At 37.4% G+C, this 13,709-nt stretch overlaps 1 protein-coding gene across 3 annotated transcripts in view; it reads right to left on the reverse strand.

Moving 5' to 3' along the window:
- Positions 1-13,709, reverse strand: part of MTHFD1L (methylenetetrahydrofolate dehydrogenase (NADP+ dependent) 1 like) — a 157,736-nt gene that overhangs the window by 104,430 nt on the left and 39,597 nt on the right. For all 3 annotated transcript variants that reach the window (XM_030499863.1, XM_030499864.1, XM_030499865.1), the window contains 4 exons: positions 13,192-13,266; positions 10,248-10,350; positions 6,802-6,878; positions 3,159-3,299 (listed from right to left, as the gene is read on the reverse strand). In XM_030499863.1, the coding sequence (XP_030355723.1) occupies positions 3,159-3,299; positions 6,802-6,878; positions 10,248-10,350; positions 13,192-13,266 (396 nt within the window). The remainder of the gene's footprint in view (positions 1-3,158; positions 3,300-6,801; positions 6,879-10,247; positions 10,351-13,191; positions 13,267-13,709) is intronic.

Genomic DNA, 13,709 nt, shown 5'->3' on the forward strand with positions numbered 1-13,709 from the left:
AACGTATATTGGGTTTCCTATGTTCAGTTGATCTGAAGTCTTTCATTTCTGAACTATAAAGCTTTTCCTCCTCTCTGACCCTGACTCAAAAAAAGATGAAAATTTGGGAGAAGAGTGGCTTCACATAAAATACCTTAACACATCTGAAGATTTACTTGAGATATAAACAGTGGGAGAACAAAAATTGTAGCTCACAGATACTCATTAGTGAAAGCTTAGCCTTGCCCCATCCTCCCTGCGCAGAAAGCTTTAGCCTCAATGTGCCGTGTACTTAAAGCCTAGGGTGTAACAACTGTTTCTACAGTCTGCACCAGGGTGGGCCAGCTCTGGTCTGGACACCTGGATCACAAAGAAAGATCTCTTCTGGATCCTAGAGGAATCCTTTTCTAACATATGCAAGGAAGAGGTACAACCTGTGCAGTCCAAATGAAGATGGGCAAAAGCTGGGCTTGCAGAAGAATAGTAACAACATAGGCTGCGCAAGGAACAGCGGAAAGAGTAGATACTGTGTTTAAAGTCTAGAAACAGCAGGTTTAGTTGCAAGCTGCTCAAACAGACTCACCACCTGCGGGAAGAAACCAGGAACAGAGATGAAATGCCATGCCATAGAACTGAAATTTACCTTCTCTGTATATATGAATTATGACACAGTGTAGGCTTTGATTATATATCTCTGGCTATTGTTTCCAGAGGACTCAACTTTATACAGTCCACTTTCACAAGCTATTCATTAGCTCTCCACTTGTACAAAGTAGGCAGTATTTAATGCAAGAAAGAAATCTTAGCAAGAAAACCCACTATTAATTTCCTTTTCTGACGTTTCTTAAATCCCAATACCATGGCATTCAACTTCTTCACCACTATTAATAAGCCTGTAGAAATGAACAATTGTTCCCGTTTTCAGAAGAGAAACTGTTACTGACAAGGATCAAACTCAAAAGTATTCACCAATTTCGGATGCTCAGCCTAAGACCTGGTTCTAAGTTCTTGATAGTGTTTCACTCTTTCCACAGATTTTATCTATTTAGCTCCTGGATATCAAGCCAGATTGAGGAATGCATAACTCCTCATATACTGTAAGAATCAGTTTGTATGGACACAGCATCACACATAAGCTTTGTGAAATACAAGTTAACTTCCCAGAAAGGTACTTTTCTGCCTTAACCATGAAATCACCTTCCTATTCCTCCCATAGTTCTCATCCTCATTTGTAACACACTCCACAACAAAGGAAGGAGGAGTTTCTGCACTTCACAATCATGACATGCACCCAAGTTTTCCCTCTGCATGGTATGAAGAAGAGAGCCTGCAGAAGAAAAAGAATGCAGCAGCATAGCTGCAGATGGTCATACATCCTTGACACTAGTGAATATTTTTTTCTGGGCAATTCTTCTATTGTGTAACATAGAACACTGCTTTAAAGAAGAACTAGAAACACATTCTGCACAAGTGACACTCTCAAATGACTGACGCGCTAAGCATGGGAAGTTTATTTAAATAAAGGGCAAAGAAAACTGAAGCAAAAACATTTTGCTGAGGTCTACTTTTATTTTATGGACATAGTGGAAAAATTTTAAAGTTCTTTGTGTGTGGTTCATAATTTCAGCCCTAATATCATATTTCCACAGAGCAACTATAGCTGAAACAAACTACAGAAAAGCAAATGCTTTCATTCATCAAACTGATTAGTATTAAGTGGATAAAGACAAGTCAAATATTTTGCAATATTAATATGCTGAATTGTCTTCATGCAAAAGTAGCATCAAGATTAAAATAATGTATTTTACATGTAGCTTTACTTCTAACACTGAATGTTTTTAAAGTTTTTGCATATGCATTACAAAGTAACTCATTCCCCACTTCCTCCATTTGGCCAAGATAAAGTTATGCAAGTGAAAAGGAAAATCAAAACTTCGACAGCTAGAAGAGTAAATGTAGTGCTTCATTTCTCCTGCATAATTGGGAATAGTTGATTTACTTTGAATTTTAATGATGACTGTACTTAGAAATTTTGGTACCCTTATCCTAATTTCAATCTTAAATCCAGTCAAGCTAGATATTATGTTTTCATTTCCTTATTAAACTAGAATTCATTAAGGCCATGTAAAGGTATTCCTGGCTTGTGGATTTGCTGACAATCCAGAATACTGGTTCCTTTACTCATTCTAAAAATGCAGTAAGTTTGTGCAGGTGTCCACATAAAAGTGACAAACAGGAAAAAAACACACAAAGTCTGTGTGATACAGGCAGGCATTGCCAACAGCATGGCTCCAAGACATATCACAGTTGCTAAAAGGATATACTTAGATAACAAAAAAAGCATAAAAGCAAAGCATAATCAGATTTACTGTATTTAGAGTGTGTTGTCAATCTGCAGAATATGAACTTAATTTGGCATTTAGGCTTTAGAATTCAAGTAATGTAATATTACAATAAACTAGTGCCAATCACAGTGAGCATATTCCTGGCATACAGCTGGACTGCAGGAGTTAATTCGTAGCTTCTGGCTGCACCAGAGCCTGCCATAGACAAACATATGTGAGCTCCCAACCCCCATTTACTGACTCATAGCCTGGCTATAAGGGCTAGAATTTTATATAAAGGAAGAGCATATTGACTTATTTCAGAAGCTGAAGTAGGGAATGAGGAAATGGCAACTAACTAATGAAGGTGAGGAAGAAAAAGTCGTAATGATGTGAAGAGATAAGCCTGTCCCAAGCACTATCAGCAATGTAATAATTAAGAATAGCTTGTTTCCATTCTGATTTAGTGGCATAAGCATTCATGTGGTAACTATCATTGTAACATCTGAACACACTTTACAAGTACAGTAGCAAACATTACCAACTCTCTCAAATAGGAGCCCACACTCTGACTCCCTCCAGCACCAAATTTTTTTGCCTTAAGAATTGCAGAAAACTATCCAAGTAGGTTATGGAGACCAGAGACTCCCAGAACCAGATGTTACCAGAGAGCTGGAGGAATGAGTTCTACATTTTGTTCTCATTGCAAGCAAGTTTTGGCCCAGAAGATCTTTCTTTGATATCTGACTGCTGTTCAAAGCAAAATCCTTGGCATGCACCTGCCTTTTTAATGCTTCGAGAGGCAAAACAAATGCATTAGAGGTTATTCACAGGTCTCTACAGCACTGAACATACCAAATCCTCTGCTGTTACTGGTTCTCCTTTCTTGTCATTAGCTACCACCATTTTCCCCAGCCTCTCCTTCATATCTTGAAGGCTGGTGGTAAGAGCCAGGATGGCCATAATTTCACTTGCAACAGCAATATCAAACTGAGCCTGTAAAATAGAAGTGAGAATCATGAACCAAATCAAAGTCAGCTCAAATACTCTCAGGGAATCATCAGGAATAATCTCAGCAAAGACAGATTTCACACTGGAATTCAAACAAGTTCTAAAGTGTAACCTACAGCTTTTGAGATTGCTTAGACTACAGTAACTTCAAACACTTGGTCTATATTCCCTCATTAATGTTCTCCATTACACTTCATTTACTTGGGGACCAGTCTTGCAGAGTGCTTAGCCCCTTGGCTCGCATTATCCTTAGCAGAAGCTCCATGAAGAACCAAGAATTTTCTTTCTGTGGCAAAAAAAGAAAATCACCAGATGTGTTTTGTGCTTTACTGGCATGAGCACAGCATTGTGCTGTCTTTTGTTTGTTTGTTTGTTTTTTCCTTTTTCTTTCTGTAATGCTCGCCAAAAGTTTTTTACTCTGATTTCAAAGACATTCTTGCTACATTTAATCATTCTTTTTCTACATAAACACAAAATTTAGAGCTTATATTGATAGGTCTTGTGCTTGATCTGTGATAATGTAAAATATATCTTGCCCCTCTCCCCTTCCCCCCCTTTCTTTTTTAAATGAACAAATGTATAAGTTAAGAAAACCTCCAAGAGCTACAGGTGGCATCAGTTCTATTGCTCTTGTAGAAATACATCCATACTCTCCAGTATTTCAGAACAACGTCAGCTACGGTCCTTACTTTTCTTTAAAAGCTTGCAGTATACATTAGCAGTACTTGTGCTAATTTACTATTAGTAAAGCCCAGCCCACATGCTAACAGATGTAAACAGAGAAGGCAAAGTCCCTAATGCACTATGTGATAGGAATGCAATGTTGAGGCTGCATTCTTCTGCAGCTTCTTTAGTAATCTCTTCATGTCCAGCAGAAATTTAGTAATTGACATCCTACTGCTATCTATGTAAAAAAAGCCCCAGGACTGTTTCTATGTCAGACCTCTACTAGATGTATCCCATTCTGACTAATACCAGAACAATCTGTTCAAACTGGAGGCTTTACCTGTTTTTAAGAAGCTTCTACATAAACAGCTATTCAACATGTACCTTACCAGTCCTATCCGTTTGCCTAGTACTCTAACAGCTTCCGCCCTTTTCTAACTTATATTTCTGCTTTTAGATTTTGTCTTGACAGGTACAGCCCAGAGCAGCCCTATTCAGGCTGACCTCTATGTACCTGCATGTTTAGGCAAAACTTCTGAAGACAATCAAGCACTTTTCTGCACTGGGCACAGACAGGGAGAGATATATACTGAAAACAAAAAATAATCCTGTAATTGAGATATTCAGCATAGGGATTCAAATGGAATGCTGAAATTACAAAGCAGATCTTCTGTATTCCCTGGAAGCAGTTCTATACATAACAGAATAGCTGGGTACACAGTGAACATTGCTGATGGTGTGATGATATGGATGCTACCATCTTTTCTGAAGTTAAGAATGTCTCCAGTACATCATTGCAGCATATGTAAACCAGGAAATAAGCCTGAGACATCTATGCCTGACCTATATACTGGAATATTATTTAACTTTATCAGGAGACCAAAAAAAGGTTTTTATTATCACTGTTTCTATATAAACCCAAAAGGACAGGAAAAACAACCCCAGGTAGATGCTCAAAGAGTGACATACTATTTAATTGAAAAAACAGGCACAAAAGGCTGTGGTAGCAGGTGCTGTTTTAACTCTAATAACTTTTATACACCTATGAAGTGCTGATAGAAGCCTCAGCTGTAAAGTCAGCTCTCTGTTGATGAAAGGATCCACCCACATGGATTCAATTGCAGGATCAAGGGCATCAGTCATGTAATACTCTTTAGAAACCACAGCATCCCTGTTCATTAAAATGCAGACTTTTGTGCCTGCTGTGCTCTGCCATTTTACACAGGTGTCATTGATTTTAAGAGTGCTAGAACATCACTCCAAATATTTATAAAATGCATCTGTTAACTATGAAGTCCTGTTTTCTCTGGATCTCCGGCTAGGCTCTGAAATGAATTTTCCTGTTAGCTTGAGTCACTAAGTACATGTTAAAAGGCGAATGGGTATGCATCAGTCCGACATATCAAAACCAAAAGCATCAAGGTAATTTCAGCCAAAAGAGTATAGAAGTAACATTTGACAGCCATATGTCAACTAGTACTCTATAATAAAACAACTCACATTTAAATAAGCAGTATAATTACGGTGGTAAAATGTTTCACAATAAGGCTGGCAGACCTTGCTCAAAACTAACACTCACATTGAAACAAATCTAAACATAGGAAAACGTCTCAAGTGTTGAAGGAATTTGTACCAAGTATAATATTTTGTAGTCCCAGCCCATTATCAGAAATAAGTATTAGCCAATATTGAGCTTCATGTAAGTTATAGACAGAAAAGTCTCTACCCATGTGTGCAAAACCAAAACAAGTGAGCACCTCTCGTGGAAGGTGTCCCTGCCCATGGCAGGGGGGTTGGAACTAGATGGTCTTTAAGGTCCTTTCCAACCCAAATCATTCTATGATTCTATGATTTCTTTTTTAAGTTCTTCTCTCCAATTTGGCTGTTTTAACCTGCTGAATTGAGCAAAAATACTAGCACTATTTTTTGGTCTCTTTATTTAGGCATAAAGCCTAGAAGAGGCCTGAAATGCTGAAGAAAAAGTAAAGATACAATTTCCAAAATTAACGAAAGCATTATCTCTGCCACAATAGCTGTTCACCTCAAAATAGTCAGAACTTCATGATTTCATTATCGAGAATGTTAGATTACAATATCTGCATCAAATTATATCCACATCATCACAATGACTTTGTCCCACCTGTTCCACACTGCATTGTTTCAGAAATTGATTTACCCTCACAACACCAGGAACACTTGTTCAGGTACTGCTGGAAAAGTCTGGCTTTCAATTTATTGTAAGTTCTTTAATTAACTTCCAGAAGCTGTCATATAGAAATGTAGGTTAGCTTTTTTACACACACTCATTTTCTGAAGTATCACTTTAAGCCCAATATTAAAATTAAGCACATACTCAAAGATCTTATAGTTTAGATCCCAAAGCCGAGATGCATGAGAAGGAAATGAAAACTCTGAGTAAAAAGCTAATAGTCATTTTCAGTCCTCACCGATGGGACCAACAACACGTGACCTGCCCCTGCATAAATACTACTTAAACAGTTTGAGTGACTTAAAAAAAGGTAAGAAAAATCATACAGATTAACCTTTTAAGGACATAAAAGCACCTTTTACACTCACAGGACAACAATGTCCATGCATTTTTCTCAAGTGCTTCCAACACATTGTGCAATATGCATTAATTTCTAGGCTCTGAAACTTCAGACTCAGTTACTCCTTAACGCAATCGGTTTCACTACAAGAACACTATATAACAGCAACAGATGTTAGCACTACAATTCAAAATATGCTAAAAGAACTGCAGAAACATCTCTCAGCCTCTGAAGTAAAGTCTGTCCAGAACATATTAACTGTCTTTACATACCTGACGGACAAATTCTTTCTCTGTATTTGCCTGCCCAATTGTTATTTTGCGCAGGAATCTGTCATTTGTATCCACCACTGAAACAAGGGAATAGCAAAAGCAAAACACGTTAGCAGAGACTCAGGTATCTGTTTTTTTCCAGGCATACCTGTTGATCTACATGTAAGATTCAACTGCTTGAACAGTGTAATCAGCCAGCCATGCTCCTGCATTTCAGCATTAGCACTGACTTGGTTTCTCCCTTCTAGTTGACACTATTAGGTGACAGGTTGAAATAACTCACATACAATTTCTCTGAACAGTATTTGAAGCTAACAGATTCTTATACAACACACGATTTAATAGTTTTCCTACATAAATCTGTCTTAGTAGATACAATGCACCTCAGACCTACTTCAAATCATTTGCTTCATCATTGACTTGTTACAAATTGATTTTAAGACTTCATGATGTAGGTTAAACCTAGTCTGTTTCTCTTTTAAAGGATGATTATGTTGTCAGATTGGTTCTTCCAGACAAGTCACTCTCATGCACATTACAGTAACTAACTCCACATTCAGCCACACAGCATCCAAAAGAAAGTTTTTTCAACTGCTATTGATTCAACTGCTATGGATCATCCACCTGCTATTTAACACAACTTCAATTTCAGACAATTGTATTTCTAACCTGGAAACACTTTTGGTATTGCAAGGGCATGTCCAAACCATCCTGTGGAACTGCTAACTTCACTATCATTGCAAGTCAAGTTCCCCAATTCTGCACTGACAACACTCAATTTCAAACGTGCCTTTGTATTTCGAACTGATCAGGATGTTTCTTAGGAAGAAACATCAGGAGGATGCTTCCGTTCATTTGTTAGAAAATGAGACTAAATTGCAAGACCTCTCCTTCTCAGGAATGGTAATCCCTACAGTATGCAAAAATGGGCTCCTTCTTTCTTAAGGGCTTTTTAGACCTACAAATGTTTTCATTTGCACCAACCCTAAAAGAAAGAGTGGAAGATACTCTTGATCAGTTCACCCAGTAGCTTGGCAATCAAGTCAATCTTACAGTAGATGTAGATTTGAGCCCTATTCATTTAGAAGCAGAGAATCAAGGAACCTCTGGAGAAGTTCTCTGCACTGAAGGGCAGTGAAATCACCTTCTCCCACTTTTCCTGCTGCTTTTGGAGATTAACAAATTTCAGAAAAGGACAACATAACTACCTAAGAGCAAGAGGAACTTTGAATCTCAATCCTACACAACCCCAGTTCGGGGTTGTGGGTGAGCTGAGAGAAAAGCAAGTTTTAAGCCACTTCCCCTTCTTGGCTATTTCTCATGGAAGCACTGTAAATACCATACGTGCCTTCTTCCAACTACATGGTATTTAGGCCCCTAATTTCTTCAGGAACTCCATTTAAGGGATGGTGCAACTATCTCTATTTATACACAGTCATACTCTAAAATACTACAGCACTGTCAGAAATTCCAGAACAAAGCCTGGTACATGGAAGCAGTAGCCTCATACCAAGCTGTGGTACCATATGCCACCATGAAACCATATGGCAAGGTGATCTCTCAAGAACAAAATTATCCCTTCTCCTCCTAGGAAGCTCAGTCTCACAAGCAGCCTTAAGCAGACCTAAATGCCTTTCCTACCTACCCAGACAGTGCTGAGAGCAGGAACTAGCCTTCTCACCAGCCTGGACAGCCAGTGGGCTGCTTTTTATCTGGTCCTTCCTAGTGAAATCATATAACCTGAACACCCTTTACCATGAAATTATTACTACCCCTAGAACTCTTTCAGTGTATCCTAGAACCAGGATACACTGGCTTTTTTACCATTAATTCTCCAGGAGGATTCCAATAGCTGCGTTCAGAAGTAGTAAAATAAGAATTAATTGGTTTTGCCACAAAAGCAATTTTTCCTTCTCCAGATTTTCATTCTTCCTTATCCAAAGTAAACATTTCAGGAAATTTCAGGTTCAACCAAGTGTTAGGTTTAATGTATCCACTTCCTTATGCTCTAGAGATATAAACAGGATCTGAATACCAGGGGAAGGGTAAGTAGGGGAAAGCTTTCCTTCTTTTCAGCATGTTGTACCTGCTGAAGTTAGTATATGATGACAATGAACTTTAAGCTTGTGACACTTTTAAGGAAACAAGTCCTGACTAAAATTAATTTTCAGACAATCTGCAAGCTTTCTCTTCTGCCCTACAAATTCCCTGGTACGTAACAAGCTTCACATACATACAGCTTGCACAAACAGTCCCAAATACAACATTTTCCAAGTTACCTAAACCATTCCGACCCCCCTTTTTTTTTTCTGAAATTTTTAAGACATGTACCTCATATAGAGTTGTGTGGAATAGAAGGTTCACTAACATTGTTGGAGATTAATTAACTCACTTGAGGTTAACAGCTGTTGAGTAATGCTGCCTCCACCCAAACCCGTGCTGATAAAAACGATGATTCATATTACACTAAATATTTATATTACTCCTTCATTCTAATACAGGTCTCTTCCAGACACAGTGTGACTAATAAGAAACATCTTATGCCACATCCCCCAGTATTACCTTGAGAAAAATATTCCAAGTTTGAGACGACATGCACCCGAAGGGCACAGTAAGCATGGCCAAGACACCCCATTCCTCAACTTATTCACCTTATTTCTCTGAGCATCACAATACACTCAATTTAACAATGATTTTGAACTACATAACTTCAGTGTTTGAGAATTCAGAAAGAGCATAAAATCTAGTGGAATTTAGCTCATAACTTTATGCAGGGTTTACTTGTTTAAAAAGAAAAAGAGATACAGAAATTGAGGTAAACACTGAAATTTAACCCAGCACTAGAACTCGAAAATAACAGAGGGGAGTTGTCTAAGGGTGTGAGAGTGGATATTGGTTTGCTTGGCACACACAGTTGAAATTGTACTACATCTTTCACCTCTTCTTCCTAACAAAGCAAACAACTTGGTACATTTTAAAAACAGGAAAAACACATAATCCCTGATGCCTATTTAGTCTCTGAGCTACCCAGACTGCTGAACTGGGGAGCATGAGGGACCAAAGTCAAGCAGAGTAAGTACAAATAATCTAAAACATAATAGACAGTTAAGAAAAGAATGGATAAGATCTGTAAAATGCACAGAAAAGCAACTTTCCTGTTTTGATATATATTATCTAATATGAGAGAGATAAGGGATGTACTTGAACTGTCAGAACAACATATCTTTCAGAACATTAGCAAAGTCTCTTGAGTTACTGCAGATATTTGACCAAGTTTAGAACAACATACAGCACCTGAATTTGTTATATGCCCACATTTCCCACTTGCAAATAGGTTGTTCTTATGGTCAGAGAGCAGAAACAGCTCTGATTCAGGTAAAATTACGCAAACAAGTAAATAAGTTACAATTAAATCCAAGCTGAAGTGAGGCTTTCTGACTACATACCTCTTTGCCATGTTATGGTAGATGGGTCAATATCAAGGCGAGAAAACTTGCTAACCTCCTCTTCTGTCAAAGTCCCAGGATCAGTCTTATTTATTCCCAGCCTCTATGGAAAAACAAGTTAAGGAAACACAATGAAGTGGTTTTTTTGCTTCAAAAGGTATAGCTGCTCTGGCTTATCACCCCTGCTTTCAGCAAGCATTTTGGAAAGAAGCATCTGAGAACCAAAACTTAAATAAAAAAAGCACAGAGGAAAACACCTGTAGCTAAAATAGGGGCAAATGTCTATGGAGAAATGAAACAAGAAAGGAGAAATACTCACAGGCCTCTTTCTTACACTGAAGAACCTCTTAATGTAAACCAAAGCTGAAATTTAACATTATCAGTTACCAATAAAAAGATACTTGCTCTATTTTGTGAAAATCTTTGAAAGACCCATGCATGGTCTTGTGTGAATCATCTTTGAATGAAATCAAAAATTCTGTTTTAAGAGCCCATCATCCATAAAGTAAGTCACTTATAACAAATGAGCCTATACTCCCCAGCTTTTACAGATTCACTATTTCAGCAACATCAAACCTGGGTTTTAGGTGAATCTACATAAAGATGGATCAGAACACTGTGGGAACTGTAGTCTTAAAAAAAATATAAATTTATAAATCTTAATTTTCTCTGGCATTAGAAAGCCATTCCTCAGTGAATTAACCAACATGCTTACACTTCTTTATTACTAAAAATAAAGTAAATCTAGAAGTCTAAATATACCCAATTTTAAAGAGCTACCACAGTTACTTCCCTCTTTAAACCAACAATTATTTCTAGAAACCTAAGAACATCCTTTTGAGTATTAAAACTGTTTTAGAAATGCTCCTTTTTAAGCATTGGTCTCTTAGACTGAGAGATGCTTTCAAATCCATATGCAGGCACTGGGGCATTTCCCATTGAGCCGAGAAAGGCAAAAAGCCATAGAGAACAGCTTGCAGGTGCTGACACTTGGTACCTTAAGATTTTTTGCCCCAGTTTTAATGAAGAACGGTTTATGTCCTGAACTGCCAGCCTTATTCTGTATTAGTATTTTTCTATTATGTTGGCCAGTTTTAATCCAATTTGACATAGTTAGGAGATAGTTTCTTACAAATTCTATGAAAATAGGCAGACTGAGAAAGGAGCAATATCCCACTAGCATCTCTACTGGGGGATGTCAGTCACAATTGAGTGCTTATTCCTCCTGCTTGGTGTATCAGACATTTGCCCAGATACATATTTCAGAGCATTTTGCCCAAAACATTTTTCCACAGAAGGTCAACAGCAAATTTTTCAGTCATTTTTAAAACTGTCAACTGCTGCAAGGAGGACTGGGCACTGAAACTGCAAAGGAAGCTGCCTGTCCCTCCAAGGGTCTCAATAACGTTTATACTGGATCTAAGCAGCAGATGGAAGGAAATAAGACACAGAGCTGACACACAAAGAAAAGACTGGGATAGAAGCAGTTAAAAAGTGGAAGTAAGGTAAAAAGGTCTTAGGCTAATAATTACTGGAAAAAAGAGAAAAAAGCTGAGGAACAGGGGAATGAGAAAAGTAACCCCTGATATTAGACAAGGAGTTTGGAAAAGAAAAAAAAATTGCATGGGACTTTCTCTAATTACAAGTGCAAACCACACATGTAAGGGAAGAGTTTCAATATTACTCCTCTTTCGAAAAAAAAGTAGCCCCATTCCATAAACATATTTTTTACTTTTTTTCTGTTTTGCTTTGGTTTGTTTTGGTTTTTAGGTACAAGGAATCATTATACTAAAAATAATCCACAGCAAAATAATTCAGCTATATTGGAAATTCTCATGCATGTATTTGAAAGTTAGAACGCAAATTTTTTATTTTTTTTTACTGAGTTGCAGCTCACGTGACGAGAGAGAAATCCATTTCAAATGCAGAGATAGTTGGTATGTCATGAATAACCAAAACACACCCCCTCATCCCCTACTCGTTACCCTATAGATAGCGTAAATGAGGACAAACTGAAAATACTCCAAAATTCTGATGGAACATTCTGAGACCTACTCTGCCATAAAGTGAAGCAGGCATCATCCCCATTTTAGTTTACTGACATTCAAATAAGCAGCACAAAAGCTTAAACTGTTATGAGAAACTTTTTTTTCCTTCTTCAAAACAGAATCTGGTATTACCTCTATCCTCCTTTTCACCCCCCAGTTCCAAGCACACACTTGGCAGCTATTCATTGCCTTCCGGTGACTCTGAAACAGCACCGGTCAGGACTCAAAAGCCAACAACAAACATGGAGCTGGACAGATTGAAGCTTGAAGCTGTCCTTAAGGGTCGTATTCAAGGGGTTCATATTTTCTTTCCCCTATGCTAGTACACTGTGTTGTTCTCTAAGTATTTATTAGAATGGCAGCCTCAAATCCAGATACATTATTAATACATGAATTGCATAGAAAGCTCTTCTGGAAGCATTTAGGAAGCAAGATGGGATGAAAAAATATACTATGCACACACAAATGTGCTTCTATCCCTCAAAGGAAGATTGTCAAATTGACATCAATAAAACCTCAGAAGTATATGCCATAATACAGAAAATATTGCAAAATCAAAGAATGTGAGCTTTCAAATGTGAATTTACCATACTAGGAAAAGTATTTTAAATACTGTAGCTTTAACATTTCATCAGGAAAGACACAGCATTTAAAAACATTATTGGTTTATTTCAGGAGAAACAAATAGCAAAAATGTTAGTTATGAAAATAATATCAGACCCAGATCCTATTACTTCAAGGATGATGCTTTCAGGAAAAATAGTCTGGAATTGAAAAATTCGTGAGGAAGGTTTATATAAACTTGGTCCCATACATCAATTTTAAACAAGTTTCATTAAAGAGTATGTTTTATGAAGAGATACTATCATTGAGGAGCAACTACACTAACAACTTACTCTCAGACGGGCAAGCTGAATAGCAGAAAATCCTCTCACGCCATTAACTACTGGAACCAGTCTATTATACAAAGCCTAGAAAAAACACACGAGAAGTTAATGAAAGACAAAGTTACAACCAGGAACCAGTTATATAAAAGTTCATGTTTTAATTTTATTCAGAGTAATTTCATTAAAATTTCCCATCCACGTAAATTGTGGACTTCTGGTTAGCAATTTAAAAAACAATTCCGAGAAGGTGGTAGGCTTTTGAGCAATGCCTATGATTTAACAGTCTAAATCCAATTATAGAAATTACTGTGTTTCTATGTTTCACCAAAGAAATGTGTTATTTTTGAAATTGCGAACTCTTTAAAACTTTAACCAAGGTCCAAATTATTCAAATGGTAGCTATCTTTTGCAAACTGGCCTAAAGGCACATTTCTATTATACCAAGTTAAAGGGTTGTTTTAACTCAGCTTTGCTGAGTTTTAACACTGAGCCAAAAAAGGGAAGTTCCTTCGTTTACTTTCTCTTTT

Source organism: Strigops habroptila, chromosome 10, assembly GCF_004027225.2.
Source record: "Strigops habroptila isolate Jane chromosome 10, bStrHab1.2.pri, whole genome shotgun sequence".
In the NCBI taxonomy this organism is placed as follows: domain Eukaryota; kingdom Metazoa; phylum Chordata; class Aves; order Psittaciformes; family Psittacidae; genus Strigops; species Strigops habroptila.